Below are 27,146 nucleotides of genomic sequence, written 5' to 3'. Positions count from 1 at the left end.
TCGACAAGGATGCCTTGCCTCTTTCTAACTCTTTTTACGAGTTGCCCAATTCTTAGCAGACCATATTAGATCCAGTAAAATTCAAAGTATTTCTCTGCTGGACAGAAATCTGATCATCACTCAACTGGCTGATGATACTTCTCTTTTTCTGAAGAAACCAAACCAAATTTCTGCAGCTCTGGAATCTGTAAAAGTCTTCTCTAGAGCTTCTGGCTTAGATCTGAATATTAACAAGTGTGAAATTAGGAATGTTCCAGTACATCTATTTGTAATATACAAATTAAAAATGAAGTGCTATACTTAGGAATAATAATTACCAAGGATCAACAAAAAAGAGCATCCATAAATCTGGAACCCATCATCCAGAAAACTCAAAGTAGACTAAACCAGTGGATCCCTCCTTAAAAGGAAGAGTTCTGATTACCAAAGTGGAGGGAACATTACGATTAACATATGCAGCTCTGCCTCTCCATGTGGAGAAAAAACTTTTAAATGACACTGACAAGATGCTCTTTACCTTTGTGTGGAGAAATAGGACTCATTATTTAAGAAAACCTGTTTTCATGAATGGATATGATAAAGGTGGTCTACATTTTATAGATATTAGCTATTTAAATAATACATTTAAGATTAATTCGCTACAATATTTACAAAAATAGCCCAACTCCAATTAGAATGTTATTCCCCTCCCCTCCATTGTTGATATCTAAACAATATGCAATTATGACATTGATAAAATCACAATTAAGATATTTGCTTTTCCTCACCAGGCCTTTTTGTCATGGAATCTCATCTATAAACATAATTTGTGTAACAATAAGGACATTTTATACAGACACAAATCCCTCTTTTTGGAATACTGGTTTCTTGATAATATTACACATGTGGCTCAGTTATTTAATGAAATGGTAAACTCCTCTCATAGGATAACAAAACAAGTTTCATTTAAATTAATTCATAACATTTATCTGGCTAAAGTCTATATCCAGAAACGCTTCAGAAAACCCCAAAACAATTAAAACTGTAGAAGCCTGCATTAGGGTCAACCTCTTTCTGTAGTTTCTTATTGCCCCTTAGCAGTGGCGTGTCTAGAAAATTTTTGTTGGGGGGGCCAGGTAGGGGCACAGATTTGGAGAAGGGTGGCAGATGTAATTGTCAGATAATGTTAAAAACAATTCTACCAACCGTTAACCATAATTCAATAACCCTGTAAACCTAATAACCGTAACCTTATTAGAATGAGATTTTAACCACTACGGTGCAAAGTGTTTAGATACTGTGTTGATTAAGTACAAGAGATACAATCAGTCAGTGTTTATTCAGCATTCAAGGACATCAATATTTGCATAGTATTTTTACTGACATGTAGTGCACATATGTTTTGGGCAAAAACATTTTTGAATATTAAAATACGAACATTTTTAACATACAATTGGCAAATTAGCCAATTCCAATGCAAAACCAATGCCTGTTAAAAAAAAAAAGAAGAAGATAATCTTCTCACAAACTGGTGTTTGATTTTGAAACAGGAAAAAAGTGGAGAAACAACTGAAAAGACTAACATTTGAATAAAACCTGAAAGCAAGTAAATACTTTATATGCTGCCTTACTTTGGTAATATTGAGAACAACACTGGCTGATGATGAAATGCAGTCAGCTGGCATGGTGACACTGCCAGTATTAACCTGCAGGGCTGGACTGGGACAAAAAATTGGGCATTTTCACTACAGATTGGCCCACCAGGTATTAAAGCCATAAAGCCTTTGAATGAAAACAAATGCTGTTGTGACAGTGATGTACAGTCTTTTTGGTATATGTATGATTTCTATACATTTTACGTCAGATAAAAACTTTCTTCGCAAGATTCAGATAATTATTTAATAAAAGCTAGATATTTTAAATGAGAATAAAAAAGAAAAGTATTTCTTTATGCCCTCCTCTCCCTGTTAATGCCCTACCTGGCCCCCTGGCAACACTTTGCTAGACCCGCCCCTGCACAGTTACCAGCTGTCAGCTACATAAAAAAAGGATCCTGGTGTTATTTATCTCTCAGAAACAGTTCATAACTTCAACTCATTCATGTCACCTAAAAGGTAAACCTGTTTCTCCATCACCTGTTCAGCTCTGATGATTCAGTAAGGACATCTCCTGGTTTCATCTTCATGTTTCCCTCTCACCACATATACAAACCGACATCATGACCAGCAGCTTTACAGCTTTACAGCTGTGGCTCCAGCAAACATTCTAACTAAATAAATTCTAACAACAGCTGATCAAGCTTAAACGTGCTGCTGCTGTTTAGCGCGACATCTGCTGGTTTCCTCTTTCTGGCTCAAAGTGGGTGATAAACAAACAAGAGAGACGATCAGCTGATCATTGATCAGTTTCATGATTGAAGTAGCAACAGGAGAGAGAGGAGAGAGAATGAGAGGAGAAGAGGCAGCTGTGCAGCATAAAGACACAGAATAACTCCAGTTTTGTGTCTTTTTCCATCCTAGCTGAAGTCCGGGACAAACTGCGTCTCTTCTCAGCTCAATACCAAACGCGTAATATTTTCTATGAATGAGGGACCATTCCATTTTTTAAGGAGCTGTTGGCAACTCTACTAACTAACCTAACTAACCTTATGAATAAAATAAAGTTCACTATCAGTAACATCATAGCAACCGAACAGCTGTATAAACTCGTCATGCTAGCTCACGCAGTATGAGGTATTGTAACTGACTGTAAAAAGTCAGCACAACGAAAATAAACTCCACCTAAACTTGGTTTATATCTGACCCAGATAGACTGCAGGTCATAACTTCTTACCTGAAGTTCAGTTCACCTGACACTCGGACTGGTGGCCGCCTCGGGTCTCTCCTCCTGCCTCCCCTTCCCTCATCCACCTGCTGGCCTCTGTGGAAGCCCCGCCATAGCCACCACCAAACCACTGAGTTATTTTTACACATCGACCTGCATCTTATAACTCATAACTCTTATGTTAGCTGCCCTCAGTAGCATACTGTCTGAAATATTCGATGGTTGCAAAAATTCTTTAAGTGTTATTTTTTTCCTTGGTATTCTAATTTCACCGAAGTTTACTAAACTCAACAAACTTAATATTACTTACCGGGACATTTATTCTGTCCTCATTTTCTTTCACCGAAAAATTGTTTCCTGCAGTGTTGTCCTTCGTGCTTGGCTCTCCTACCTTTGCTAACGTGATGCGCATAGCGCAGAAGCCGATGCTGCATTCACTTACACTCGGATATCTGAGCTTCACCGTGAAAACATAATCGTACATTTGATATTTGATTGAATTTTATTGTTTTACCTTTGGGGTGGCACCTGGGGTGGCCAGTCTGGTTGGGGGGGTGGCCTGTGCCCCCCCAGGCCACCCCGCTGGACACGCCATTGCCCCTTAGTGCTTAAACAATCCTGTTCTAAACTGCTATCTGTATATAATGAATTTTAAAGTACTTAAAAAAAAAGAAGTTATTTTCTGTTACGCTCCGCTTAGGAAGAAGAAAACTATAAACAGATTTGACTACAAAATTATTATTATAAGTACATCTCTGCATAACATTGTATCTTTATTAACATTAAAGAAAACAAAAACAAAAACTTAAAAGAAAGAAAAACTTTATTAATGCTGGTTTACTGAAGTAGCTTTCACAAAGAGGGATGATTGTGGGCAATATTCGGCATGTTTTTGCTGAAAAAACTCAAGTGGCTTATCAGCGTCACTGGGGTGTAGTGTCTGTAAGTGACACCTTTATTTATTTGGCTTTATGCTGTCTGCTGCAAACATTTTGAGACACAATAGAAACGGGAGGTTAATACGTGCAGATCCTGAAGGCTGCTCCAGAAATGATCATGTTTTAAATATTTGTTCACTTCTTTCCCAAGTCTATTGTAGGTTTGAGTGTTTACTAAAATAAAAATAAAAGCATCCTAACCTGTTTGTTTTTATTCAAGAAGCAGTATAGCTCTATACCATTTTTATTAAGAGAGATTAAACTTGTTATTCTGTCATGTAGTGATTGTGCTGACCTGTATGAAGCTTAGGGGCGATCGTCGCTCAAGAGTTGGGAGTTCGCCTTGTAATCGGAAGGTTGCCGGTTTGAGCCCCGGCTTGGACAGTCTCGGTCGTTGTGTCCTTGGGCAAGACACTTCACCCATTGCCTACTGGTGGTGGTCAGAGGGCTCGGTGGCGCCAGTGTTCGGCAGCCTCGCCTCTGTCAGTGCGCCCCAGGGTGGCTGTGGCTACAATGTAGCTTGCCATCACCAGTGTGTGGATGGGTGGATGACTGGATGTGTAAAGCGCTTTAGGTTCCTTAGGGACTAGTAAAGCGCTATACAAATACAGGCCATTTACCATTTATTAGACATTATAAACAGATAACATGTAAAAGCAAATTCTGCCAACTGAAAATATTAATCACAGTTAAATTAAGGGGGGATGGCAGTAAAAACTCTGGAGTTGTGATGTCATCAAGTACACTGCCTTCCAATTGTAGAATGATTGGGCTGCTTTCTCGGGAAGTCTGGACTCCCGTTTGAAGTTCAGAAGTACAGACTAGTGAAAACACGGGTACAGACTTGCATACTTGAGTACCGAGAAACGTCCCGGGGCTGTGAGCTTGGTACACTCTGTCAGCTGACTGTTAGCAAAGCTAGCGACTGAAAACATCAGAGCACTACAAACATGTTCTATGTTGACAACCTGCCCTAATAAAACTTACATTTTAGACACCACCACTAGTGCTGCTTGTGTTTTGAAATGCATTCTGGGATACCTGGCTGCCCCAAGTCCACACTACCACGAGGTCATAGCAATTGATTATCTAGACTTTGACGAGTGAGGCTGACAGATAAAATAAATTCAAGAACATAGCGGCAGGGTCAGAAGTGCAAAATGATAAATAAATACATCATTAAACAATTAAATGTTTCAATAATTAATAAAAATGTAAAATAAAGAATCAATGTGTTATTTATTAAATACGTAATGAATTGTGTCATTAATTACATTAAATTTGAATAAATAATTTATTAAATGTTTTAAATAAAATGAATGGGCATTTAATTATTGAAATATTCATTTAAATATAATTTTAATTAATTAATGAAACAATTATTTAATGGCGTATTTAATTAATTCATTTTGACACTCCGGGCCCTCCATATTTAAACTGTAATCACATTTTATAAAATAAATGTAATTTCACTGGTGTTGAATTAACATTTCTCAGTATTCTGAGAGGCTGATGAGTTACTTGGCATTTGTATATCAAGGAACATGACATTAGTGAAAGCTTTCACTGGAAGTCAGTTCCTGGTGTCAAGATCGAGGGCCAAGCCAGCCCCCAGGTTGTTGTTTTTTTTGGTGTTATTTGAGTATATAAGTATACACAAAGAGACATTGAGGCCTGTATTAAAAATAAAAAATACCTCTGAGACCTCTGAGTGAATGAAGCTTCAAGATCAACAAACACTGTTTAATGCATAATAACAACTAAAACATTTAACAGCATCTAAATGTTGCTGTTAATTGCGACTAAGCGCCTTGAGGCGACTTTTGTTGTGATTTGGCGCTATATAAATAAAATTGAATTGAATTGAATCTACTGAGGGAGACAGTACATAATATGTCAATAAGCACATCCACCATCTGGATTACTGTCAACAGGGAGTTTTTCCTCCTCACTGTCGCCCAGTGCTTGCTCACACAGGATAGTTTGATAGCTGGGGTTTTCTCTCTAATACTGTATGATGGGTTTGTAGCATAAACCTATTCGCTGGAACGTTGAGGACAATTCAACTACACAGCAAAAAGCATTAAACACCAAGTAGGCAAAGTTCTTCGTGTTACTCATGCATGAGGGAGACAACCACGACAAGCGCCGTTCCTTCGCTTGACCCCAGTCGCTCTTGTCCGCTCCCCCATAACACTGCTTTTATTGGGGTTACATGAATATACATAGGTTCATTAACATATTACGTCTACATACAAACAAAGAGTACCTTGCCTGTGTGTGTGTGTGTGTGTGTGTGTGTGTGTGTGTGTGTGTGTGTGTGTGTGTGTGTGTGTGTGTGTGTGTGTGTGTGTGGGGTCAGAGTGTGACCCCATAAATGACTTCTCTAAACCTGCTGGTCTGGAAGTCCAGCAGTTCATCTAAACAAAAGGCACTTAGCCTAAAACAGATATAGCTACGTTTATCCTACCATAAAACAATAAGACAAGGTACGACCTCTCCCATGCTCCCAGAGTGCTCTCTAATGCACACAAAGTTTGCAGACTATTAAGGATCAAAGCTCTACCAATCTAAAACTAATTATAAAACTCTAAGCATAAATGACAATCAGCAATACAAAACCTAACACTGTAGGTTGTTGATCTTACAGAACAAAACACAGATGAGACTCGTTATTTGCCACTTGAATTATAAAATGTCTAATCCATGGAATTCGAAAAAATCCAAATTAAAAATATATTCTAACTTTTGTCGTGTTTTCCTATGTTGTCAAATATGTCAAATCTGGGCATCAGTGATGCTATTGTAACATATTAGAGCATGATTTGAATTGCATTGCCGGGGGAAACCAAAACTCAACCATAACAATTTAACCCAAAAACATCATAATTTTTTATAAATCTAACCAAACAGGTTTTCTATTGGGAAGCAAGTGAGCTATTTTTAGTTAACAGGGAAAATTATAGATATCTGTAAAAATCTGTAACATACATTGTCTAACAAATTTATGGGTGCTACCCCTCAGCTGGCTTCCAGAAGTTAGCCAATCAGAGGAAAGTGGGCCTTTAACAAAGGGGCCTCAAATGGGCTAAATTAGTTTTTAGATACAAATCAAGAAAAACAGTTTGGTTGATGTCCCACCATAAAAATTTGAATTCATGGATGGTTGAAAAAGGCACATGATGTATTTATTTTTTGAGCAGCATCATGCACCTTTTCATATCTTTGCTTTGAGACATGGGCCACAGTACAGGTGAAACTGCAGAAAGCTCAAAATCTTCCTCCAGGAGTCCTCCTGAGCATCAGAGTGAGGTTTGGTCTTTCCTCCCCACAGTAGTAGCACTGCAACACACACACACACACACACACACACACACGTCAAACTACAAATAAAGAACGGTCCATTGTCAGCCTGACGTTTTCTGCAGCAAACTGGACTTATCGAAGGAAGGACCAGCAGTACCGTTGCACTTTTTTCTTAAGTCAAATGTGTGTTTGTAAGCGAATCAGTAATGATGTCATTAGCTAGCTAGCTAAGATGAGTAGTCAGTGCTCAGGCTTTTACCTTAACCGATTAGATTTGTTTACGTATTCTACTCTCCGTGTTCAGAATGATGCCTCACGTGTTGATTCGTTATTTTCACTGAATGGTCATCTGTCCGACAGTGTGTCATATGGTTTGATTTATTAAAGATGCTGGAATAAAAAGGTCTCCATCTTGTGCAAATGCATATATCTATCAAAATTACATTCATACAACAATGAAATTATTGTTTTGGTTTGTTTTTTTAAAAAAAGGGAAAAAAAAGATCTGTGTTTTTGTAACATAAAATCAGGAATCCGCCCACATTAACTGGTGATAATCAGTTTCACAATATTCAGCACAAAATAAGCAAGTATGCCTCATTTCCTCAGCACAAATCTGTTGGAGTTTGTGTTTACCCTGACTGATGCGATTTAACATATTTAAAAGGAGGGATCAATGGACAGAGTACTTTATTGGCACACGTTTTGTTTTAATGAGCACTTGGGCTTTTTGCATTCAATACAGAGTTAATGACGCACATGGACTGGTACCCGTGTACCTCAGTAATATAGTCCTGCAACCGATCTGCTCAAATGACCAAATATCCTCCCCTCACGATGTGACGAGTGGTGTGACTGTAGTGACAGTCAAAGGCAGTCAGTGAAGATTGTGACAAACACAGAGGAGATCATTAAATAATCAATCGGGTGTTATGGAGTATAGGCTCGAGTAAATTTATTTGTAATGTTTTGTTCTACGTTGATATAATAAATTATTTCAGGATGCCCCGAATGTCATTAGGAGACAAAGACTTGTTTTTAGCAGTTTAGAAATTGGTGATTCCACTACAGCCACCTCAGCAAATAAAAATACATTTTTCTTTATCTCCATTTTAAGACAATGCCCAGCACAAAGTCCTCTAAACAACCTAAGCCACACGTCTTACTTTGAAAAATAGAGCATTAGAAACAGATTATTACAGCCTGGCTCTTTCAGCTTACAGCCTGTTTCTATGCTGCTTGGTGTCCATTACTCCCTCGTTTTAAATCTCGTTTATCAATTTTAAATGACATCAGTCGCTCTGAGGATAAACACAAGCTCCACAAGATTTGCGCTGAGGAAACGAGGTCGATTTGTCTGTGAAGGTTCTCATTCATCCAGGTCATTGTACTCTAAGAAGTTTGGAAAGAAAAGCAGATTTCTTTAAGTTTCTTGAAGACGCTTCACCTCTCACCCGAGAAGCTTCTTCAGTTCTAAGATCAGAGAGTCCCAGGTATCTTTGCAGACCTCTGTTTAAAAAGCACCATCCACTCAAAGGTTAATATTATACTAGATAACATATAAATTATTGCCTATGTTGAACAGTTCCCATGTCAGCTGTCAGAGGTAAGTAAAAAAAAACCTAAGAGCAGAACTTCCGATCAGTGTGTGAGGACTGGCAAGATTTATTTATTATTTTAGATTTGAGGGATAAACTTTGATAGTTTGAGATGATGCTTTTCTCTTTGTGATTACAGGAGCTGCCCTCAGATTCAGACCTCAACACCACCCAGTGATACCCTATATGTTCCCTCTTAATGCTGAATACACTTATTTAATCTTGGAGGTTTTTGTACCAACTCCAAAGTTAACTGATGACAAAGTACAAAGGCTATAAAGCTGCAGCTGTTTTACTGAAAAAAAAGTTAAAAAGACAAAAGGTCAGAGTGATTAAACATCCCTGTAACTGGTGTCACTAAGTAGGAGCATAAAATACCTGTGGTCTCCACCTGTAAAGCCATTCCTGTTTGTCTCATTGTTGCTTGTCTAGTACACCGTTCTTCATTTAGTCTTTAATTACCACTTAACTGATCAGGTCAATATCCCAAAAGTTTGACTTGATGCTATACTCTCTTTTTTGAGCAGTGTATTATAGTACTTGATGAAGTTTTGTTATTATGACCAGAATCTGTAAGAAGGTAAGAAACAGGATGTGAGGCCAAAGCCTTTGTACAGGTGTGGGAATCTGACCTTTTTCTTTACTGCTGTGTATGACAAAGGTCGTAGCCCTAAAATGAGGTGAGAACGGTGGCTCAATCAGGTGTCCGGTGTCCGGATATGCTAATCTGCTCAACAGGTGTTCCTTTCCAGCTTCACGCATCAACCTGGCTACCTGAGGGTCAGAGGTCAACCTTAAATTAACTGTATGTTAATGTTCACATTCATATTTGTTCAATGTTCACAATACTCAAACAAGAACTGCCAACTTTCCAGTATTCTTGACATCCATCACTCTCATAAACAGCATTTGTGTGAGTGTGTGTGACCTCACATCCTCCGCCATCTCCACTGTGGGCCAGTTCTGATCATCACAGCCGTTAACCAGCAATGTCGGGCAGTTAATTCTGCCTACCTGTCAACAAAAAACACCTTTACAACAATGTTACAAATAATAAAACAGGTCCAGCACTGACTTGTATTGGTATTTAACATGCAGGTGTTTGCAGTATATTCCAGCACTCACTTCGGCAATGTTTGAGGGGTCAGTGATGAACTCCAGACCAACATCTTTCCAGATCACTTGGTTGTCTTCATTCACACGCGCCTTGTAAAGCTGCCTGTCATAACATATTAGTAATTACGAAACAGCAATAATAATTTAATGGACCGACAAACACGGACCCACCTGGTTACTCCTTCAAACCTGGATGCGACTGTGCTCCCCTGTGCTGGATAATAGTGGTTGGAGCTGATACAAACAATACAACAAGGCTGGAATGAAATGACAAATTACGAAATTTGATTTATACCTCAGTTGGAGTAAGAAAGAGGTCAGTGGGTTAAGGTCTACTTTAAAGGTAAAAGAAGAGGAAATTTAAGTCATTTCCCTCGCACTCTGACCTTGATAATGGTGCTGTAGGCTGCCAAGGTGACAGCAACAAGTGAACCGAGAGAAAGACCAAAAATTCCAACTCTGTCTGACATCACTTGAGGATGGTCCTTAATAATATTAAACGCCGTCTGAAGAGATCAGAATATTAGAATATTAAATAATAAGTACAGATGTAATGAGGAATTTACAAACACTCATCATGGACATGAATGTCAGAGTAATTTTGGGCTTTTAATGAATTCTTTGAACTGTTCTTTTGCCAGAGTTGAATCATTGTACAACATGCGTGACTTTAAACAATAATAAATGGGTGCACAAGTTTGAATTTATTTTGGGTTTTCTATACATACATACACTTACTTCAATCTTTTTAAGTGGACCTGAAAGTTCTCGAGTGTCCTTTAACTTGACAAAGTCAAGACCTTTTAACTTCTCGTAAGTTATCATGATTAACTACAACTAATAGTTTATCTTTGCAGCCTAAAACGGATTTGTTTGACAGCACTCACTGAATTGACCAATACTGGAAAGAATGGGTCCAAGTCCAACAAATGAAATTTGCAGCTGCCCACATGAACAAGACAAATGCCTTCTGGAGAAAAGTCTAATGGTCAGAGGGGACAATGGGAATTTTCTGACCACTCTTTCAGAAGCACATTTGTGAGGTCAAACACTGATGTTGGACAAGAAGGCTTGGCTCACAGTTTTCGCTCCGATTCATTCCAGGGGTGTTCTTTCAGGTTGAGGCCAGGACTCTGTGCAGGCCAGTCCAGTTCTTCTATGTCTTTATGGACCTTACTTTGTGCACTGGTGCACAGTCACGTAGGATCAAGAAGGGGCCATCCCCTCTCTGCAGAAAGTTGGCAACCTTGGTGCCACAGCATCTGCTGACCCCACTCTGTGATTTCATGAGGCCTGCCACTTTATGGCTAAGTTGCGGTTGTTGAGTGTGAAATATTTAAGTAGCAAGGAAATTTCACAACTGGACTTGTGATATCCTATAATGGTACCATGCTGGAATTCACTGAGATCCTAAGAGCAACCCATTTTCTTTTATTAATTAAGCAGTGTGCATGCCTAGCTGGTTGATTTTATACACCTGTGGCCATGAAAGTGATTGGAACGCCTTAATTCATAATTTTGGATGGTGACCTGTCACACAAACCTCAAAGTATTTCAATTCCAAATTTTCAGACTCCTGGTCAAATCCGAGGTAATCCAGCGCCAAAGAAACATAACCGTGAGACGCGAGCAAGGCAGCACGATACTCCAGCAGCCCTCCACCACCTCCCCACATATCCAGCAGCCCAGGAAACGGTCCAGGACCTGAAGTCAGACAAACAGGACAAAATTACTTTGGTTCAAGTCATCCTTGTGAGCTAAAAACTCGGACATCAGGTGGATTTTTTTCCTACTCTTGGATCTGTATATTGTCAGAAAGAGAGGAATTCACTAATATGGTCACACCAGGCACACAAGCCCTGCCCGCATGTTTCAATGCCACAGCATTTAGATCAGCTTGAAGTTTGAAGCCTGAGCTTTTGCTTTTTTTTTTTTACATGTTACTTGTACACAGGCTGATTTTTATTTATTTATTTATTTATTTTTTTACCTTTAGCCATGTTTAATATGAGAATATATTTTAAGGAAAAGCAGAACGGATTTTTTAAATTTACATTTCACCATTATGAAAGAAAAACCCCAGCCACTCTGAAAAAATAAAATCAACAAAATACGTATTTAAGAGAATAAAAGTGTCATTACAGGTGCTGTAGGTGTACCTGGAGGTATAAACAGAGTCCCTTGCACTCCTTGCTCATTAATAGTGATCCTCTGGATGCCAGGGGCCATGTACCATCTCTCTGTGAGGACTGAGGCTAGAGGGGCCTGGTCCCTGAAGCCCTCGTGTCCACTGTGGACCGAGATGGTGACCAGCATGGGTGTGCACACATTTATCTTCCTTAACCTGGCCAATAATGACATGAGTTACCTGACAGATTAAACAAAAAGTAGCCTACACAAGCAAAAGTTAGTTATGGAGTTCAACAGGGTTCTGTAGTAGGACCAATACTATTTACTTTAGAGGTCTGTGTATGTTCTCTGTCATCCAGATCATGGTAATCTAAGGAGTTTGGGAAGAAAAGCAGCTGAACTTCTTTAGGTGTGCTGAAGATGTTTCACCTCTCATCCATGAAGCTTCTTCAGTTCTAAGATCAAATGGTGGTGAGTATTAAAGCCCTAGGGAAGATACAACGGATAATAATTTGCCATCTCTGGACTGTGCTCTTTTCATTTCAAGCTCCTTAGATTATTTACATAATACTTGCTTCCCTTAGGCAATACTATCACAAAGCATGGCATTATTGTGATTGCTATGGAGAGAGCCACCTGCTGTGGAACTCTGTGTGTGAGGAAGACTCGTCATTTATAAGAACTACCAAGGATCCCTGAAGATTTAACTGTATTAGCTTCTTGTTCCTGTGACATTTAGAGTTGTTTAAAATCCTTCTCTTCATATATTAAGTCCTGAATGATCAGGCCCCATCATATCTTAGACCTTACTACATGGACATCTTCAGATGTCCCTTCCCATTGATTTTTTTGTTTGTAGTAATAATCCATCCACAACTCGAGGTTAGTCATTAATATACTGCTGCATAGGCTGGGCTGTGGTTACATCGTAAGGCTTTAAAAACTGAGCATTAAAATGAACAGTGGTAACAAAAACTGAGAGGCTGAAAGTGATCACTGACTTTTTTTAGGGGCTTGTTCAGATTAAATAGAAGAAGATACAAAACATTAAAACATGTTAAAAACACTACAGCCTTAATAAACGCAGAGTAATTTGGACCTGGAAGCAGGGTTCATACGTCATCACTTAAGAACAAGATAACAAAACAAACAAAGTAGCTGACTTGCTGTCGAATGGATTGAGTGAGGCCACAATGCTAAATCAATGGACTGTCAAGAGGTATTGCATCAGCAATTAGTCATTTTCTGACAGAGCACGGCAGCCACAGAGACAGGGGAGGTGCAGCAGATCGCCATGGAACTTTTGATAAGTTCACTCACGCCACAATAACTGGATTGCCAGAAGTGGGGACTGTTTTCACATTGATTAGATTTACACTCTAAATGCTTCCTTTAGGCAGTATCATTAGAAGGCGTAGCATGCATTTTTCCTGCTATGCAGATGACCCACAACTTTATCCATCGATGAAGCCAGATAACACACTACGACTGCAACGATTAGTTGCGATAATAGATTATGTTGACTATAAAAATTTGTTGATGCGTTATATTTTCAAATCGGGTAAATGTGTTTTTGTAACTGCAATACACTCCAGGAAGCTATGGGGGAAGTATTCCCTATATCATATGCCAAGACTGCACTCAATACTAACAAAGAGCGAAGTGCAAGCAGCAAAACAGTTCAGTTTTGTTAGCTAATGAGTGAAATGTGATAGTAAACCATTAAACAGGAGTAACTACACTGTCTTACAGCTCATAGGCTCTTGCATGTCTCAAATAGCTGAAGTCATTACCGAGAGCATCTTCAGCATGGTTATCAGCAGCTGGGAACATCATCTCAAAAGCAAGCGTCACTCCAGAGCATATACTGCAATCGTGAATTCATGAACTGAATTATCTGGAAACTTTTTATTTTGGACCGGAAAATAAAATCTTTTTTATTTAATTTGAAGCTTTAACTGAACTTATGTGCAGAACCCATTTAGGTTCCATTTAGCATTTTTATTTTTTAAATACTTCTAGCACTTTAATCTTTATTACCTAACATTTGTATTTATTTCGTTTTTAATCTGAGAGTCCTGTTGAATAATGTTAAAAATACGTTTGATTATTTTCAAATTCATATGAGTGATTGTTTTAATTTGCTGTGGGATGAGACAACAGGGTGATATTCACAAATGGGCAGTCTTAAGCAGGTGAGGTACTGGAGCCTAGAACAGGAGGTTTGCCCACAAGAAAAGGTGATAAGAGTTATTGAAATAATTGTTGACTAATTGATTAATCAGAGAAAAATTGGCAGATTAGTCGTCAAATTTCTATCTAGATATGTAACACATCTGGACAGAAGTATGTCCAGACTACCTTTGCTGTTTGGGATTTAATGCAGACCGATGATGTCACTGGGGAAAAAGCCTGGAGTACAAATTTTGAGTAATTAGTAATTAAAAGTCATTTATAGAGCCATGCTACGAGATTTACTAGAAGATTGAATGTGTTACCTGAGGCCTGGGCGGCTGCCCGGGACGGGCCGCATGCTCCACAGCAAACCCATGGGCTCTTTTCCTGTGTATGTGCCTCCGTAACTTAAGTCTTCTGATACTGCAAAGGGGGGGGGAGCAATTTATTTTTCGCTTTATTTGCTTTATTAAAAGTGAGATAACATTTTATTATGTCATTTACAGTTCAATAGAACATGTGCAACAAAAACATCAAAAGTAAAACACCTTTTTCAACAACACTCGCTGATTTTAGTTAAAAATTTAAAAAAAAATGTAATAAAAGTAATAGTAATACCAAAAGTAAGACCAAAAAGTATTTGGTTGAATTTAAAGATTATGTAGAGGAAAAAAAACCAAACAAAAATCCCACTGGAGTACATCTGTTGCATTATGTCAGACTCTGGGACACAGGAAGCCTTCAGCTGGACTACCTGTGCAACCTAAATGAGCTGCAGGTATCCATCTCCAGATTACCTGTCATCACTTTGATTTACACCAAAGGAGCTGGAATGGATTCAATGCTTCCTGCTTCATAAACGGCAAACTAAATATGACTTTGATTATAGCAATTATGTGTGAATGTACAAATATAATTTTTAACGTCAGCTTCTTATGCATCTGTTCAATGGTTTACTTTATTATTCTTTTCAGGTACTTGGGTTTTTTTTTTTTTTGTATTGGTAAGTTTAAAAAAAAAAGGAAAACAAATAAGCCCACCTGACACGACGCCACTGTGGTCACTGACGTAGTGCCCGTAAGCCTCCCAGTCGTGCTTGTCCTCGGAGTTATGGAGGGAGCGGACGGTTACCGGATATCCCGGAGGAAGATTCTCCACCAACACTTTAAACTTCTCATCAACCAGAGCCCAACTCGGGGTGACGGAGAGGATCGGAGGAACGACCTGGGTCATGGCTGAGAACAGTCTGTGGAGAGAAACTGTGACAACTGAGTAACACAGACAGGGTAGAGTTCATGTTCATGGTTCATGTTCAAAGTTCATGTTCTGGACTGATGGCCAAAGTTCATTAACACCATGGGAATTTCGCTTTTTACACAGGTGGTTGGATGTTACACTCTGGAAATGGAAGGAAGGTGACTGTTATTAACCCTCTGTGGACACTGCACCTCCAAATCACATGACTGATGTAAGCTGACATAGCAACAAGCTGCAGCCACGCTGACTCTCTATTTCAGCCCACATTGAAAGTTCAGACTTTAAAGTTTTTAAATTTTAATTACAGGCCAGTAAATCCAGAGTTATGATAATGTATATAAGCCACGCTTTTTTCTAAATACTGTCGTCATGTTTTTGTGTGTGTGTGTTTTAAGCGTTTTCTAAGGACAGCGCGAAAACATTAAAGAAAGAAAAAAAGCCACCTCTTTCTTATTGGTGGAAAAATGCACCATGTCGACCAATTAAAAAAAATAAGTCAACACGTGGGATTTGATTGTTTAGGAAGAGGGAAAAGTTTTAGGAGTGACGGTAACGGCAGCGAGACAGAGCAAGGGAGAGAGAGAGAGTTTTTAGATGTGGGAGAGTTGTGACGTTTAGTGTGGAGTGTTTACTTAGTGTGTTGTGTTGTGTAGTTGTTCTGTTGTGTAGTCGTTGTTTTGTTTTGTGTGTCAGTGAGGGCACTAATGAATGTCACAAAGGCACATTTGCAACGTAAACACTGAGTAGAAAACCAGCGGAGTGATACACCTCCTGTTGTCAGGCCTGCAGGTTTATCCCTGTGCTGTTCTGTCTTTTGGTGGACAAACTTTTTTTTACTGGCACACATCATTTGTGGTGCATATAGTGCGACACCTGATTGTTCTCTCATTTTAGTTTTAGTAATATTTTTAAATTCTTACACAAAATGAAAAAAACAGCAGGTGTATTGGCTGCATTTTTAGATAAATAGTTGCATGTTTACAAAATGTACAATTATATTATATTTGCATTTCAAGTTATAAAAATTTACCCAACATGTCTGTGGGGGTTTTTTTTACAGTAAAAAAATACAACTAGGATTTTAAGTTATTTGTGTGATTTCAGATCAGTAATAGTACTATTAATAGTAATAGTAGTACTAATGCAGTATGTCAGTGAAAAAAACAACTAAATTCAGTTGAGCTGAAAAGATACCAAACAAGACAAGGGGAAAAAAATAAAATGAAACAATCTGATGGTGAAATACAAACGTAAACTCAAAAGGAGTCAAAAATGGCCGGTTGTATTTCAGACCTCAGTGGGTTAATCCAACCAATCATGAAAAATTAGGTTTAAATTTTTGTTCATGACAGTGCAGATTTCTGGCATTTTGTGTAATTTAACATGTAACAATGTGATTGTTTTCTAACAAAAAACAGTGAAACTTAGACGTGTGTTTGTAAATGAACCACTCAATGTTGTGTAGCTTTCTGGATTTTATACTTATTGGGCTACATATTTATTTATTATACAGGCTATACAGTACATAGCATCAAAACTCACATGTTTTATGTAACTAAAGTGTTTAATTATGTGGGCTACAGACAGTAATTAAGTTGTAGACTATATTTATATGAAAAATGCGTATACTTACTGCATTTGAATCATTTTAACCATATGTAACAACCTGCACATGTGTTTGGGGGGGAAAAAAGGGCTTCGATTTTGCCACCCCATTTGATTTCTTTGCCACCCTCATGCCACCCTAAGAAAATTTCTCTAGATCCGCCCCTGGTCCCTTGAGCACTACCCATTGCTTTGGCTGGATGACTCCAGGTGTTTAACTCATCCAACTACACTTCGTACAGGAAATACACAGTCATGTTGTCTCAATTACAGATGGAAGCCTGAGCTGTTTCCTTCTTGCACTGGAAACAGAAAGCAGTCAGGCAGAAATCCACCTGCGGCTGGTAGGAGTACGCTGCTGAGGGTGAGGCCTACTAACAGACCACAGAGCCCCTCTGCTAAGGCTAAAACACCTCAGCTCATTTCTGTGTCTGACAAGTAGAAACACGATAAACTTTTCACCCTAACTGAAGGTAGCGTTTTATCTGTTAAAGTTCGGCTGCAGGTCCGTGCTAGCTTAGCCGAATGTAGCCAGGACCCCAAGACCCAGCGTGCAACTACACCCTAAAAGTCAGCGGTTGGGCCACCACCCAAGTAAACTCCCCTAATTATATTAAAAACCAATCTCAGTTTAATACAGACCTTCCCAAAGTGTGGGGCCCGCACCCGGGGGGGGGGGCGGCGCGGCATGAACAGGGAAAAACAAAACAACGCTTGGACACTGCTAGCATGGGGCGCCTACACAAACGCAAAGCAGGAGATGAAGCATAGCTGAATATGTTCCCAAGCCAATTTCATTCTAAGCCAAAGACTAGAAAATATGGTGAAGCATATCTTCCGTTTGGTTTCACCTGCACAAGTGCCAATTAGGTCTCCCCTGCAGAATTGGTTTTCCCTGCGTCGGGAGCAGCGCTGGGCTCTTCAAATCACGGACAAACAGTATCCCACATTCTTGATTTTTAGTACACAAAGACTTGCTGTAATAAATAACCACTCCTGACATTTTGGAGATATTAGCTCTTTATACAGTAAAGTTACAGTGGGATACAAATAATATCAGGCTGATCCTGCCACGATTTGTTCCCTCGGTTCAAATCAGAGACAGACAGTATCCCACAGCTGTTTATGTTTTTAAACCCATTTTGCACAGAGAGGCATTTTTTGAAAAATGTATTGATAGCAATGTTGAATATTATTACACAGGGAAAAAAACCAACTACATGTAAAATAATTACACCGTGACGCCTCTGCCTTTCTAAATAGAGGGTCAGTAACTGCATGTGTAAAACCTGAAGATAGAGACAAAATACTGTTAATCTGACTATCTATCATTCTGCAATTCATCTCCTGTAAACAATAACGTGGCGCACAGCGTGACGTAGAAAAAGGCACACACCTTTAATGTTGCGTGACGAACTTTGTATTCCTCGTCCACACATAAACCCAAAAAAGGAGTTTTAAAAATCTCAGTTTTCGGTGATTCCAAACGCCGTTTACGTGTGGACGAAACAGCTGCGTTTTCAAAATCACCGGTGTACGTGCGGACGCAGCGTAAAAGAGTTAGTAGTTTATTTTCTTACTACCTGCAGATTACTTGTATTTGCTTAATTGTTTACTAAATGTTTGAGGTGTGAAATAAACCGCAATGGAGAAAAATACGGGTGCGTGTGGTTGGAGGATGTGTTTGTGCGTGCGTGTGTGCGTGAGCGGGGGGAGGGGGGGGGGGATATTTTTCTTGTAAAACAAAGGGGGGTCCAGCAAAAAAAAATTGGGAACTACTGGTTTAATAGAAGCGTGCTGCGTTCAAGTACCACATGTAAAAATAACCGCTGTCCTCTGTTACCTTCGAAACGTACATCACGAAGAGACGATTTTCTCCTGAATTAGTTCCAACAGGGTGTGACAAAGTTCCACCTGTTCGCTTTGTGGAGACAAGTTTCTCTCTCTTATTCTTGACGATTATTTCCACCGCTTCTCCTTGTTGTTCGTGAATTTTAGTAAAGGCCTAAATTAATGGACATCGACTGGATCCGTTGACTGCAGCCAGGAAGAGGAGGCGGGGTTTAAGGCGGGGTGTCACACGTGGGCGTAGACTATAAGTTTGTGCATTAAATTGTAAATGCACATGCAGGAGGAAAGAACACTTACTCCTGATAGGGTAATAGATAATCTACAAACATATACTCTGATTTCAGCACACTGAAGGGCTGCCAGGGGAGTAAGGCCTTTCATCCTCCTTTATGTTCTTCCATATTTTCTTAAATGCCGTAGAACGGTGGATATTTATATTAAACATAGCCAAAGGTTCAAAATATTTATGAGTATGTGAGCCAAAGATCAGGCGCTAGAAAGTCTCTGTGAAGTCAAAGGCAGCAGATATCCCTAATGTAATAGCTTAGGAGTAACATTCACAGGAGCAAAGGCAAAAATGCAGAACAACAGAGCAGAAATGTCTTGAAGAACATTGCACTTCTCCTGTAGTTTAGATAACCTACAGTGTATAAAATAGCAACTCTCAGTGTAATGCATTCTTCCCAAATGGGCGTCTGCTGAGATAAATGAGTAACCAATAATAAATATGTTTTTTAGCTACTCTAGTGGAGTCAGAAATAAAAAGGAGGAGGATTAATGTGGAAATGAGTGGAAGAGATCCACTTCATCATAATATTCTTGCAGACATGGAAAACTCAGAAGTAAGGGCACATGTGAAAACACAAAAAGGCCTTTAATCCAGCAGATTTTCATTGCTTTCAGAAAAAAAGTGGTCAGAAAGCACAGAGTTTGAGTCTGCAGGTGCACCTGGCCCCTCTGGTGGACTTTAAACTCTACCCGCATACTTTCCTCTGTAAATTCCGCCCACATGTTGTGTAAATCTCCAGGGATTAAAGCAACACCAACTACAAGGTATTCTTCTGTTGTGTGTGAGCAAACGTTGCTGTTTTGGAGGTTTTTTGTATGCCACTTTCTATGTACCAGTGATCTGTTTTAATACACATTTTGTTCCCTGATCAGAAGTCTTCCAACTAACGAGACAGGAGCAGTCACCCTTACATGAATATGAGCACCCATGTGACTTTTACCTTTTAATCACTCAAATGGCAGCTAGCAGTTTTAAAACATTTTTTGTTTCCAAACAGGTAACACAGTTTTTACTATTTAAATTACCAAATAATAGCTAAGTATTTAAAGTTTTCATTAATAGTGGTGTCCCCCCATCCCCCCTATTTACTTACAGCTACTGAATATTCATAATTTATGTGCTACAAGTAAACTAAACAATAGCAATAAGTAAAACCTATACATAAATAAAGATGATGGACAAAACTAGAAGCTGGTACAGTCATGAGTCACACATTCCTCTACTTTCAGCCAACAGTTTATGAGTTAATGTAATAAGCAAATAAAGAGACAGAAAATGATGCAAACTAACACTATATTAGCAAAAAGGATCAAAAGAACCACAAAGTGTGGTAGTCTTCCATTAGTAATGTAAAATGGTGCAAAAATGGAAAAAGATTTTTAAAAGATTACAAAGTAGCACAAATTGATGGAAAAACAAAAGTAAACACACAATACAGATATAAAATGACACTAAACTATGAAAAGACAAATGTATACGTACATGAAATAATAAATACACGGAATATTTAAACTCACCACTTGACCAAATACCAGATATAAATTGTAGTTCTGCCTTATAACCTCCAGAGGGTGCTGTTCCCCGCATAATTCTTTTTGCTATGTGGCTTTTCCAAAGATTTGGGTGAAGTATCAGCGCACTGTTGCTCCTTTTCTACCCCGACAGAAAATATTTCAGAAAAATAAAACTACATTTTTATGATGACCTGTCAGTTTAAGACCCACTTTTAATCATTGAGTTTTTCTTCTATGTGGACCAGTATTACTTCTGCATATTGAAACTATGCAGTCCATCACTGTGCCGCTTCTAGATCTAATATATATATTATATCATACTTACGTACTATTAAACAGTACTGTGCAAAGCTTTTGAACTCTTGAAAAGAGGAAATATGTGCAATGATTTATTGAAATGTGCAAACATACATAGTAATGCAGTATATCAGGGAAAACAGAGTTTAAATAATTCTGGGCTTGAAAGTTGATATTTAGTGTGACAACCTTTCAGCACAGTCTGAACTCTCTGAGGCAGCTTTCTTATAATTTCCTTAAACAGTCCTCAGGAACAATTCTCCAGGCTTCTTAAAGGACATTCAAAGGTCTTCTTTGGATGTTTCTGCATTTTGTTCAATTTTCTATTAAGATGATCCTCTACTGCCAGTGTGCCACAGGGTGGCTGTGGCTACAATGTAGCTTGCCATCACCAGTGTGTGAATGTCTGTGTGAATGGGTGGATGACTGGATATGTAAAGCGCTTTGGGGTCCTTAGGGACTAGTAAAGCGCTATATAAATACAGGCCATTTACCATTTACCATTTACTGCTTCAATAATGTTGAGGTCAGAGCTCTGGGGAGGCCAATCCACGACTAACAGTCTTCCACAATGTATTTTTCTATCCAGATATGCTTTTACTGTGTTGGTAGTGTGTTTGGGATCATTGTCCACCTGAGAAATTGATGCCTTTGACAATCAGGTGTTTTCCATATGGTATTGTAAGATGGGCTAAAATCTGATGGTACGTTTCTCCGATCATAATTTCATCAACACTGGTTTAAATAGAGCCCCAAACTATGACAGAGCCTCCACCATGTTTTAGCTCTCTCCTGACCTCCTCCATGTACACTGATGATGATTGAACCACAAGTATCAAATTTGGATTCATCACTTCATTACACCAGTTTTTACTGAAATTCAGTAAAAACTGGTGTAATGCATACACCAGCCTTTAATGTCTATTTCCCTTACTTACTTCTTGACAGCAACCCTTCCACTGACACAATTTCTGATGAGGCTTCAGTGAACAGTAGATGGATCAACTGAAAGGCCAGATGCATCTCTCAGGTCCTGTGTCACATCCTTGCTGGATTATTTCCCATTTCTCAAATGTTCAACTGCTGTAGGTAGTTTTTTTAGGCCTGCTACTTCTTTTTTGTCCTCAAATTGTCCACCATCCTCAAAAATATTTAATGGCGCACTGCACACCATGCATAGATATGCAAAATTGTCAGCTAATAGCTCTTTAGGAATCTTCTTGTTGGTGAAAAAATGCTATTTCATATCTGTCAAACTGTGTTAGCTTTTGCATTTTTTCTAGCTTCAACTAAATAAATTGGAAGAAATTGTGTTTGCTTGTAACAAAGAGCCTAAAGATACAATTTAAAACTGCTCATTTGTTAGTTGTCTGTTATATTATGTAGACACAGCACTGGCTAAGTTTTTACTACTGTTATTATTGCTTTTAGAATATCAATAACAAAAAGTTGAGTTAGAAAAAATCTTATTTTTCCAGTTAGAGGCACCAGCATTCTCAGGCATCTATGACAATCAACCTGCGGAGTAATCCTGGAAGTGCTGTTTTCTGGAGGAACTTATTTTCACTATTGAATTTCTACATTATTATGGTTAATTATTTACATTTTTTCTTTTGTAAATGTGACCTGTTGAACCCTTAAAAAATGATCATTTCTACATTTCTTAAACCCAGAGAGTTCTCATGCTGTGGGGTTCTGGAAAAATTCCCTAAGCAGCAGGTTGGAAAGATCTCATCTGCATCTTCAGATTTAAGCTTGATTGAACTGCCCAAAGTGATGATGGAGATCCTAAATGAAGCTGCGGAATGACCCTTTTAGCACCCACACAGGATGCAGCAGACTCAGATTGCTTTGGGCTGATCAGATTATGTGGGCGTCTTTCCACAGGACTCGTTACGGTTCCTGTCAGAAAGGTTGTTATAAATCAAAATGTGGATCTTCCACTGCCTATGCATAATCAGACGGGCTGACATTTGGCCTTTTATATGGCAGATCATCACAGCAGTAAAATGCAAGTGTTTTCAGTTAAAAATGTTATTACCTCCTGATATGGCAGTTTGCAGCGATGCTTAGAATGCCCAGTTAAAATGTGAGAGGTGATAGATCTTTATACCAATACCTCTACAGTCAATGTTTTCAATAAGTATACGTGATCAAATCAAAGACAACTTATTGCAGAAAACAAGAGCTCATGTGTTGGACTTGGAGGAAATATTAAATGCTTTGCAGCCTGAGTCCATTTGTAAGAAACCAACAGTGATCAGATCCTGACCTCACAGCAACTCTTCGATGGTCTAACTCTCATTTCTGTGTTTCAGCCAATGATGCTTATTCCAACGAAGTAAGATTGATAGAACTGATGCAACAGTCCAAGGAACCTGCAGACGTCAGAGCCTTGCTCCAGTTGACTGAACTATGTGAAGAAAATAAAGGTACAGCCGTGGTTAGAGGTTTACATAAACTGAACATGGGCATTGGATGGTAATTTTAAGCTTCTAATTGTTATTTTGAACTGTTCTTGTTTCAGGGTGGAATGACTGTATGGCATACATCTTTAATGACTTTTGAAAAAACAAGAGGTTCACTAATCCACACAGGGTCAAAATTACATGTACAGGCTAAATTATATATGCACTCACTTAAATCTTTTTATAAGGGTTTCTAGAATGTATCTTAACTTGAGAAGGCCAAGGCCTGTTAACTTCTCATTTGTAAGCATGATTGACTACTACTGGTAGTTTATCTTTGCATCATAAAAAAGCATTTTCTTGACAGCGCTAGTTGGAGTGATCAGAACAATGGGAAAGTCCAAGGAATTCACAGAAGATCTAAGAAGGAGAACTGTAGATTTACACATTTCTAAACAACTGCAGATTCAAAGATCATCAGTTCAAACAACTGTATGTAAGTACACGTTATTTAGATGTGTCACAACTTAACCAAGGTCTGGACAAAAAATCCAAACTGTCACCCTTTTCTTGTTCAGGAACAATCCAAGAACTACCAGTTCTCAAGCCTGCCACGACCTGGAAACCGCTGGAACTCCACATCACTGTGGACAGTCACACCACATCACTATCCAAAGTTACAGAGCTGATCAGTAAAGATGCCTGTCCTTAAAAAAAATCCACACCTTCACTCTTGAATGATACTTGCTGCTACCCACATATACAAGCAAAGTGTCTTCTGGAGAAAAGTTCTATGGTCAGACAAGACGAAGTTTGAGCTATTTGGCCACAATGACAACAGGTATGCTTAAAGGAGTAAAGATGAGGCTTCCAAACCTAAGAGCAGTAACCACCTGTCAGGCATGGTGGTAGTAGCATCATGCACTGGGGCTGTTTTGCACAAAATGCTTAGAATAATGAAGAAGGAGGACTACTTCCAAATTCTTCAACTTTACCTCAAATCAACAGCTAGAAGTTTAAACTTGGACACAACAGGACAATGACCTCAAATAACCAAAACTGGTTATGGAATCGATAAAGCGGGCTAACATTAAGCTTGTGGAAGGGCCTTCCCAAAGCCTCAAACCTATTGAAAATTTGTGGATTGCACATAGAGCTGGGTCCATGCCAGGGGAACGATCAATTTAAGTGAACTTTACCAATTCTACCAAGAAGAGTGGTCAAATATCCAGCCAGAATTATGCCAGAAGCTTGTTAATGAACTACAAATGTACAAATACATACCTCTGACCCAAAAAACTAAACTTTTAAAGTAATTAAAGTTGTATCCTGTACAATCATTCCACTGTGGAAAAAGAAAAGCTCAAAGAACTCATTAAAAGTCCCAAATTAAATGGCATTCATGCTCAGGATGAGTGGATGTAAACTTCTGACTACATCTGTGTTTCCAGATTGGCATTATTAACATGACAACACCAGCTGTTATTCAAGCTAATATTGTTCAGTATGTGGCCACCATCTATGTCAATGTTTGTTACTTTGGTATAAGTCTAGATGATTATAATAAGACTACATGAAGCTGAGAGGTCCGGCACGAGCATTTCATTTTCAGAGATAAGTGTTGGATACAAAGATGACTCACTGATTTTCTTCTTAAACTGAAATAACAGACTTTTAACAGTTTCTCTATCACTGACTCTTTGTTGTGTGTTTTGGTGTTTTCACAGAGACTTCACACTTTGGTGGGCCAGCTCTGACCCTGGGATCATCTGGGACTGTAACAATATAATTTCTACACACTGATGGGATTTTCTGAGTTTTCTTCAGGAACAGAAATTCTGTCAGAAGAAGAAAAATCTGTAAAAAAAAAAAAAAAGATCTCTGGGGAAGAGTGTGTAGGAAATGGACACACGTACTAAACATAGTTCAAGGAAATGGAGTCAGGGTGATCTGTGCAAAGATACCACCACAGGATGTAGCCTCGCCCAATGTCTTTAATGCTGAAAGCAGCTTCCTTTTTTCTTTCTTCTTTTTTTTTTTAAACCGGCCTTGCTTTGCCATATTCACCTTTGCTTCCTTCCTAATAATACACTTCCTTTCTCTGATTTCCCGCATTCAACTCTTTCATAAATGGCGTCCTCCACAGACAAAGTGATTGATTCTCAGTAGAAATGCCTTCAGAGTGAACAGGAAATTACAGTAACCATGTGAACAAACCCTTTACCCTGTCACAGTGGTTACGATTTAAAGTGCAGCAAGCAGTTTGAGTGTTTTATATACAATTACTGCCCGCTTTGCAAATACTGCTCTGCAAGCATTCAGTGTAAAACGCTTCATGAATTTATAACAAATGCATTTATGTGACTATATGAGGCTGTTAATACATCAGTATTAATTCTGTTAATGTTCAATATTAGTTTATACACAATGCTTCACAACATAGGGGTCAGGTCCCTCAATAGGGTCACCAAATACAGCTAAGAGGTCGAGAAATAAACAACTAAAGTCAGAAACTTCTCCTTCTCAGAAAATTGCACGAATGCAGCTTTATATGGCTCCTTAATTTCTTTTCAATAAAGAGAGATTATTAGAAGGAATTGAACATCATTTGTTGATGCGCAGAATGCAGTTTGATGTCAACTGCTATAAGCTGCTGTCTTTGATATCGAGTGGTCTCTGGAAACTTGTTTCCAGCTCTAGATTTTATTCTTGGACTGTACTAGAGCAGCTTTGTGTGATCCACAGTTACAAATAATACTTTTTTACCTTATACTTGATGTCAGTGCCCAGGTTAAGCTCCTCCCCATTTAAGAAAACGTTCGTCTCATTGGCTGCTCCACAAAGAGAGAAAGTTTAAAGAGCTGGTAGGTGGGGAGTCTGTGGCTGTATCCCAATCCAGGGTCTGCAACCTTAAAGTACCCATTTCAAGGCCGATTACGTCACAGCGGCGTGCCGAAGGCTGTCCCAATTCAAAGGCTACTCGAAATGCGACCCTGAAATGCGTCCTTCATTTCCCTGAATTTTAAGGCTGTGGCAGTGTAGACTTCGTGGCCCAACATATCCCAGAATGCATAGCGCGGCGGTGGGTGTGGATAATTTTGCCGAAAAAAACGGCGGACGAGGGTAAACTTTAAGTAAGTACTGAATATTATGTCACTTATTTATGTGCAAATGTTTAATAACGAAGAACATTAAAACATCACTGTTGGCCACATGTCGGCAAAGTTATGTGACATTAGTGACGTTTGTACTAACTTGAGCCTTTACTTTAAAATATACACCGTTCAATAGCTGAGCTTAATCTTACAGAGAATGATCAAAGCTCATGTAGAAACAAACAAACAAATGAACAAAAGATTTTCTCCTTCATTTCTGTCAAACAAAGCTGTATCCAGCTGTTAGTATCATGGTTGCTAGGCAACCTGGGCAGCGCAACGGAGGCTAGACCGTCTCATTTCACAAGCCTCGCACTTCCGGCCTCAGCGGTCTTTGAGTACGCGGCCCTTGAGGATCGTTGAGGCTGCGTACTTTAAGGCTGCAGACCCTGAATTGGGATACAGCCTATGAATGAGATGACTGTATTAGGGACGTGCCCTCTCTATGACATCAGACAGACAAGGAGTAGAAAAAAACTATGTAAAAACGCATTTGTCTCAAAGATATTACTCTCACACACAATCACCTCAATATTAGAAACTTTGGCCATGGGTAATATGAACATCCACTGTTAGAACAGCTTATAGAAAATAAGTAAAAACTTAGTCTTCACTTGAATAAATTACCAGAGTTTCTTGGAGAACATTTTTAAAATGAAATCAAATGTCTTTTGTGGTTAGATTGCAGGTGACAACTGACCAAAT

General features: G+C 38.9%; 1 protein-coding gene and 1 long non-coding RNA gene across 9 annotated transcripts; one reads left to right on the top strand and one right to left on the bottom strand.

Moving 5' to 3' along the window:
• Positions 1 to 5,450: 5,450 nt before the first annotated feature.
• Positions 5,451 to 18,983, bottom strand: LOC309691693 (acyl-coenzyme A thioesterase 1-like). Of its 7 annotated transcripts, none has more exons than XM_082509562.1 (11): positions 18,784 to 18,983; positions 15,106 to 15,311; positions 14,389 to 14,488; positions 11,920 to 12,104; positions 11,304 to 11,464; positions 10,147 to 10,266; positions 9,932 to 10,017; positions 9,770 to 9,863; positions 9,578 to 9,658; positions 9,277 to 9,418; positions 5,451 to 7,082 (listed from the first exon to the last, which is right to left on the bottom strand). In XM_082509562.1, exons 2-11 carry the CDS (start codon positions 15,296 to 15,298, stop codon positions 6,958 to 6,960), a joined length of 1,287 nt encoding a protein of 428 aa, XP_082365688.1. In that variant the 5' UTR covers positions 15,299 to 15,311; positions 18,784 to 18,983; the 3' UTR covers positions 5,451 to 6,957. The 7 variants fall into 7 exon arrangements, with proteins under 7 accessions (XP_082365688.1, XP_082365690.1, XP_082365689.1 ...); XM_082509564.1 differs by lacking the exon at positions 18,784 to 18,983 and adding an exon at positions 18,324 to 18,623; XM_082509563.1 differs by lacking the exon at positions 18,784 to 18,983 and adding an exon at positions 17,779 to 17,882.
• Positions 17,159 to 25,787, top strand: LOC309691694. 2 transcript variants are annotated; one of them, XR_014272088.1, is made up of 3 exons: positions 17,159 to 17,291; positions 23,197 to 23,310; positions 25,014 to 25,787. It is a non-coding gene; the product is annotated as an uncharacterized lncRNA (long non-coding RNA). The 2 variants fall into 2 exon arrangements; XR_014272089.1 differs by lacking the exon at positions 25,014 to 25,787 and adding an exon at positions 23,406 to 23,488.
• The last annotated feature ends 1,359 nt before the right edge of the window (positions 25,788 to 27,146 follow it).

Source organism: Aulonocara stuartgranti (assembly GCF_965226115.1).
Source record: "Aulonocara stuartgranti genome assembly, chromosome: 17".
Taxonomy (NCBI): domain Eukaryota; kingdom Metazoa; phylum Chordata; class Actinopteri; order Cichliformes; family Cichlidae; genus Aulonocara; species Aulonocara stuartgranti.
This window is presented reverse-complemented; position numbering and strand designations above follow the sequence as displayed.

Bases quoted from the DNA above. Each gene is read 5' to 3' on its own strand.
- LOC309691693 (XM_082509560.1), bottom strand. From the start codon at position 17,658: ATGCTAGCAGTGTCCAAGCGTTGTTTTGTTTTTCCCTGTTCATGCCGC. The intron at 12,105-14,388 runs GTAACACATTCA...ATTATTGGCCAG, and splicing joins GGCAGCCGCCCAGGCCTCAG to GTTAAGGAAGATAAATGTGT. The intron at 9,659-9,769 runs GTGAGTGCTGGA...TTTTGTTGACAG, and splicing joins ACCCCTCAAACATTGCCGAA to GTAGGCAGAATTAACTGCCC.